At 58.6% G+C, this 6,000-nt stretch overlaps 1 protein-coding gene across 6 annotated transcripts in view; it reads left to right on the top strand.

Annotated features, from left to right (window-relative positions):
* The window catches only part of GPR68 (G protein-coupled receptor 68), a 28,363-nt gene extending 22,610 nt beyond the window's left edge, over positions 1-5,753 (top strand). For all 6 annotated transcript variants that reach the window (XM_059688095.1, XM_059688078.1, XM_059688060.1 and 3 more), the window contains exon 2: positions 3,072-5,753. In XM_059688095.1, coding sequence (XP_059544078.1) covers positions 3,172-4,260 — 1,089 coding nt within the window. In that variant the 5' untranslated portion in view covers positions 3,072-3,171 and the 3' untranslated portion in view covers positions 4,261-5,753. The remainder of the gene's footprint in view (positions 1-3,071) is intronic.
* Positions 5,754-6,000: the final 247 nt, after the last annotated feature.

The raw sequence follows: 6,000 nt of genomic DNA on the forward strand, positions 1-6,000 counted from the left end.
GGCAGCAAAGGAGCCAGCCCTGAGGTGGAGGTAGAGGGGGGTGGTGGGGGTGGGTGGAGTGCTCTAGGAGAGGCCACGGCTGGTGCCAAGGCCAGGAGCCAGGCTGGGGGCTGAGGCACAGAAAGCTGGCCGGTGTGGCTAGAAGTGCTGTGATGGGCCAGGTGCAGGGAGCTGGAGTCAGATCCTGTTGGGCCTTGTAGGTTCCATAAGGAATTTGGGTCCTGCCATAGGTGTGATAAGAAACGGATCAGTGGGTTTAAGCAATGAGGAGGAGGAGGATCTGGTCTTCATTATAGGTGTTGAGTGATAACGGTGGGGGGCAGAGTGGGAGAGTTGGTGGTGTGGGCTTGGCTATGGAGAGAACCATGGCGGGTAGAGGTGAGAAGGCGGCAGCTTTGGACCAACCAGGCCCATCTCCTGCCTGTTTTAGAGACGCTTATGAAAGTTACAGGCCCTCTTCCCAGGAAAAATGCACACACTTATCTACATAATAAAAGCCTAAGTGACCATTATGGCGGAACGACCAGAATGACTGGTCACTATAATATGCACTGACCACCGGGGGCCAGAGGCTCAGTGCAGGAGCTGCCCCCTGGTGGTCAGTGCGCTCCCACAGGGGAGCGCCACTCAGCCAGAAGCCGGGCTCACAGCTGGCGAGCGTAGCAGAGGTGGTGAGAGCCTCTCCCACCTTCGCGGCAGCGCTAAGGATCAGCGAGCAGGCGGGTAGTAAGGAGTGAGGGATCCTTGACTATGAGAGGGATGTTCAACTGCCTGCTTATGGAGGTGGTTGGACATCCCCCCAAGAGCTCCCGGACTGTGAGAGGGCGCAGGCCAGGCAGAGGGAACCCCCCCCCCAATCCCAGTGCACGAATTTCATGCACCGGGCCTCTAGTATGTGTATAAGATTGAGCATTTGCTTTCTGGGGAACCCCAGAACCCCAGACAGGGAACTGCTGGACTGATGTGTCTGAGCCCCTCCCCAGCACACTGTACCCACTTCCTCTGGCTCAGGGGCCACAGGGCCTGTGGGAGCCAAGACAGGCCACAGGTTGTAGGGGGAGGGGCCCTGGTTGGCAGGTGATGAGATGTGGGTCCTGAATGCTGAGGGGATTCTCTTCTGGTCTTGACTATGGTGAAGAGAGAGCAAAGGGCAGGGATGATCTGCTGGTGCCGCCACACCACCTCATTCAGGCCTCTCATGCAGCATCTGCAACCGTGTAGACCAGGGGTCCTCAAACTTTTTAAACAAGGGGCCAGTTCACTGTCCCTCAGACCGTTGGAGGGCCGGACTATAGTTTTAAAAAAAAACTATGAACAAATTCCTATGCGCACTGCACATATCTTATTTTGAAGTAAGAAACCAAAACGGGAACAAATACAATATTTGTATTTGCATGTGGCCCGCGGGCCGTAGTTTGGGGACCCCTGGTGTAGACCATGCATTCTCAAGGGGGGTGGGGGGTGCAGGCTGGTTCTTGGGTGGGGTGAAAAAAAAGTAGATATTAAATGATTATTAGTCTTAGGTATTAAATGATTTGTCACCCCCCCAAAGGGCACATACGCAGATATGCAGTATACCTGAGGTATCACCATTTCATGGAGCTGGGGTGTCGGGGGACGCGTCTAAAAGGGCTCCTTGGGAGGGTAATTGTGGGGGGAACAAAGGTTGAAAAAGATGCTGATTTAGACACAGCCAGACTTCTCATCTGAACCAGAAGTGTTAAATCAATAGAGAAGCTCAGAGCTTTGGCTTTGATATGTTGATTTATAAAGTAGGCTTACAACAAAAAATGTTGTTCTATCTTATTCAAATGTATTTGTATATGCAGGGTTTTCTTTAAGTTCTCAGGAACTTTTCGCTAATGTACGACTCCGACTCCGCCGCTTGGCTGCAAGAAAAACAGCGCCACGCACTCTGACATCCGTCATCTTCTGTGGCCCTCGTCCTGATCCCGAGGGCAGGCGTCTCTATCCTCACGTTACAGAGGAGGAAACTGAGGCTCAGAAAGGGTACAGTGGGGCCTTGACTTACGAGTTTAATTCGTTCCGTGACGGAGCTCGTAACTCAAATTACTCGTATGTCAAAAAAGTGAGCGAGTGAGACACGTGATGCTGGGCTGATGTTGTGGCGTTCACTGTGCTGTTCGCTGCGCCAGCTAGCGGTGGGGTATCTGAAGCTGGCTCGTAACCCGAATTTTAGCTCGCAACTCAAAGCAAAAAATCGACCGAGAGACGACTCGTATCTCGAAAAACTCGTTAGTCGGGACACTCGTAAGTCAAGGCCCCACTGTATATGACTTGTCAGCGGCTGACCTTGGCCTGGAGCTCATGTCTGTCAGTGCCTGGTCCTGCGCTGTCTCCCATGTGGGTCCCCAAGCTCCGTGGAAGCGAGGAGGGCCAGCACCCACTGACAAACACCCAGGCATCCAGGCAGTGCTCAGGGAAGCTCAGCCTTCGCTTCCTGCCAGAGCACGGTGGGATGCGGGCAAGGCCGGGCCGCACCCGTGCTGCCTGGAGAGGTCCCCAGGAGGGGCGGTGGCCTCCATGGTGACTGACCTGGTCCATTCCTGTGAGCAGGCAGGAAGATAGTGGCTGTTCCCTTGCTGTTCCCTGGAGAGCTGGGCTCAGGATGGGCTGTGCCGTGGTGATCAGGAGCATAAATAAGGGACCAGCCGGGGAAGGAGGGTGGGGAGACATAAACCGCGTTCAGAGGTCCTAGTGGAGGTGGAGCCGGTTGGCTGGATCATCCTGTAGAGCAGTGGTTCTCAACCTTCTGGCCCTTTAAATACAGTTCCTCATGCTGTGACCCAACCATAAAATTATTTTCGTTGCTACTTCATCACTGTCATGTTGCTGCTGTTATGAATCGTCATGTAAATATCTGATAGGCAGGATGGTCTTAGGCGACCCCTGTGAAAGGGTCGTTCGACCGCCAAAGGGGTCGCGACCCACAGGTTAGGAACCGCTGCTCTAGATTAAGTGAGGCACTTAGAACGGCGCCTGACACACAGTCGGTGCTTTATACATGTCAGCCGCTCTTCTTCTAAGCCTTTGCCGCCTTTGACTTTCAGAAGCTCACCCGCCGCCAAGGAGGGGCAGCCTGTGAAGGCCATGGCGGCAGAGAGGCCCACTTCCTGAGCCAGGAGGGGTGAGGCCCCCGCCGGCCCGAAGATGGGGAACATCACTGCGGACACCGCCCGCCCGAACTGTACCATCGACCACACCATCCACCAGACGCTGGCCCCCGTGGTCTACGTCACCGTGCTGGTGGTGGGCTTCCCGGCCAACTGCCTGTCCCTCTACTTCGGCTACCTGCAGATCAAGGCGCGGAACGAGCTGGGCGTGTACCTGTTCAACCTGACCGTGGCCGACCTCTTCTACATCTGCTCGCTGCCCTTCTGGCTGCAGTACGTGCTGCAGCACGACAACTGGCCGTACAGCGACCTGTCCTGCCAGGTGTGCGGCATCCTGCTCTACGAGAACATCTACATCAGCGTGGGCTTCCTCTGCTGCATCTCCATCGACCGCTACCTGGCCGTGGCCCATCCCTTCCGCTTCCACCGGTTCCGCACCCTGAGGGCGGCCGTGGGCGTCAGCGTGGCCATCTGGGCCAAGGAGCTGCTGGCCAGCGTGTACTTCCTGCTGCACACGGAGCTGGTGGAGGACGAGGACCAGCACCGCGTCTGCTTCGAGCACTACCCGCTGGAGCCCTGGCAGCGCCGCATCAACTGCTACCGCTTCCTGGTGGGCTTCCTCTTCCCGCTCTGCCTGCTGCTGGCCGCCTACCGGGGCATCCTGCGGGCCGTGCGCCGCAGCCACGGCACCCAGCAGAGCCGCAAGGACCAGATCCGGCGGCTGGTGCTCAGCACCGTGGTCATCTTCCTGGCCTGCTTCCTGCCCTACCACGTGCTGCTGCTCGTGCGCAGCCTCTGGGAGTCCAGCTGCCAGTTCGCCCAGAGCGCCTTCAACGCCTACCACTTCTCCCTGCTGCTCACCGCCTTCAACTGCGTGGCCGACCCCGTGCTGTACTGCTTCGTCAGCGAGACCACCCACCGGGACATGGCCCGCCTGCGCGCCGCCTGCCGCGCCCTCCTCACCTGCTCCAGGACCCGCGGGCCCCGGGAGGCCTACCCGCTGGCCACCCCCGAGGCCTCCGGGGTGAAAAGCGAGGAGCCCGAGTTGTTACGGAAGCTCCAGTCGACCTTCCAGACCCCTAACTCGCCTACAGGGGAAGGGCTGCCCCCCGCCGGGCTGGCCTAGCCAGAGGCACCCAGGTGTGGGGTGAAGTGAGGTCTGAGCCTGCTGGCCGGCTGGCGACGCTTTGCCAAGCGCGGGCGCCTCTTTCTGCCGGGGCAAGGCCTCTCTGTTCCAGGGAGCGTGCATTGCTGAGCCCGATGGGGTGAGCCCGGGCAGTCCTGTCTTCTGTTGCAGGCGGGGCTGATGGCGGGAGGAAGAAGGTGAACTGTCACCTGCAGGAGGTTTTCAAAGAGAAGCGGGGTGGGGGAGTGCAGGGTGAGAGGACGTGCATAGAGGGGCGTTGGGAGAGGAGGGTGGGGACTAGGTGTACGCCGGCCAGGGCCTTCCAGTGCCGTTGCTGCCATAGAGGGCTCCTGTCCAAACGAACGGTGTCATCCAAGGAGGTGAGCAAAGCTGCACTGTCATCATGAACACTAGCCCCGCCCACAAGGGGCTCGGAAGGAAGAGGAGTGGGGCCAGGAGGCTGGAGGGGAGCAGGAATGGGGGGAAGCATCTGGGGTGCTGGTAGTGTGCACAGGGGACAGTGCAGAAGTGGCACACAGAGCGGAGACCCCAGCACACCATTGAGTAGGGAGAGCCGAGCAGGTGCCCCAAGCTCCAGGGCTGATGGAAAACCGGACTTGGGGCTCCCAGTCCGATGTCTGTGGCCCTTTAAACAGCCCTGAAGCACACGTGTCAGGACAGAGGCCTAAAGCCCCGGCGTCTAATCACGTTCCCCACACGGATTCCTCCGCTTCAGTGTTGTTTCCATCTGCCCAGGAGCACCAGCCCTGGGTGTGTGTGTGTGTGTGTCCATGTTTAAAATGCCAGGGTCTCCATGACAGCTGTGTGCCAAGACCCTGAGGCTAGGGTCACGTGACTATTGGCAGTGTCCCCCACGCCCACCCCGGCCTCTGCCTCCGCCCCTTGCCACACCCACAAGGGACTGTCTAATTCTCAGATACAACAAAACAAAACAGATGCATTCTCTGGCATCTCTCAGTCTCTGTAACGGAGAGAGGAGGTGTCCCTGGGCTCCCCTCGCCTCCTTTGTTGTCCTGCACGGCTCGGCCAGATCACCCACCTCAGCCACCTGGAGCGTGAGAGTGGGCCCGTGGGCCACATGTCGCCCAGGGTGCTGACCGCCACCTTCCGCCCTGTCCTGGAAGGCTCAGCGCCCCTGCAGCTCTGCCAGGCATGTGGAGCCCCTGCCCTGGCACTCATACCAAGGACCAGAGAGCTTACTCCTGCTCCAGGGACCTGCCCACTTTAACAGACATGCTAGCCCTTCAGGTGGCCTGGTCGATGGCTGGGGCCAGCTCTCGCGTCCCTGGGATTTGAGTCCCTCACACACAAGGGGACAGGTGGGCTCAAGTCTGGGGAGGGACGAGGGCTGGGGAGATGGAAGCTGGTGCCAGTAGAACAACTGTGGAATCTGCTAAAGGCAGGGCCAGGAAGAACGTCTTCGATCTTTCTCCCCACATCCCCACCCCTCTATTTGCCAGGGATGCCCTAGGGAAGTGGGGTCCCAGGGCTACACTTGGCTTTGACTGGGCAGCACCTGCCCCAGCTCCTTATGGAGGGTTCTCTTCCCCTTCCTGAAGGTCTGAAGGTGGCTGAAATGGCCACACAACCAAGAAAAGCCCGCCCGCCCCAGCCCGGGATCCTACTGGGGCCATGGCACCGGCTGAGCCCTCCATGCCTCCTCATTCCATATTTTGACCTTAAACACCAGTGTTCCCACCAGGATGGACTAGGGAGAGC

The sequence above is a fragment of the Myotis daubentonii genome, chromosome 1, assembly GCF_963259705.1.
Source record: "Myotis daubentonii chromosome 1, mMyoDau2.1, whole genome shotgun sequence".
In the NCBI taxonomy this organism is placed as follows: Eukaryota; Metazoa; Chordata; class Mammalia; order Chiroptera; family Vespertilionidae; genus Myotis; species Myotis daubentonii.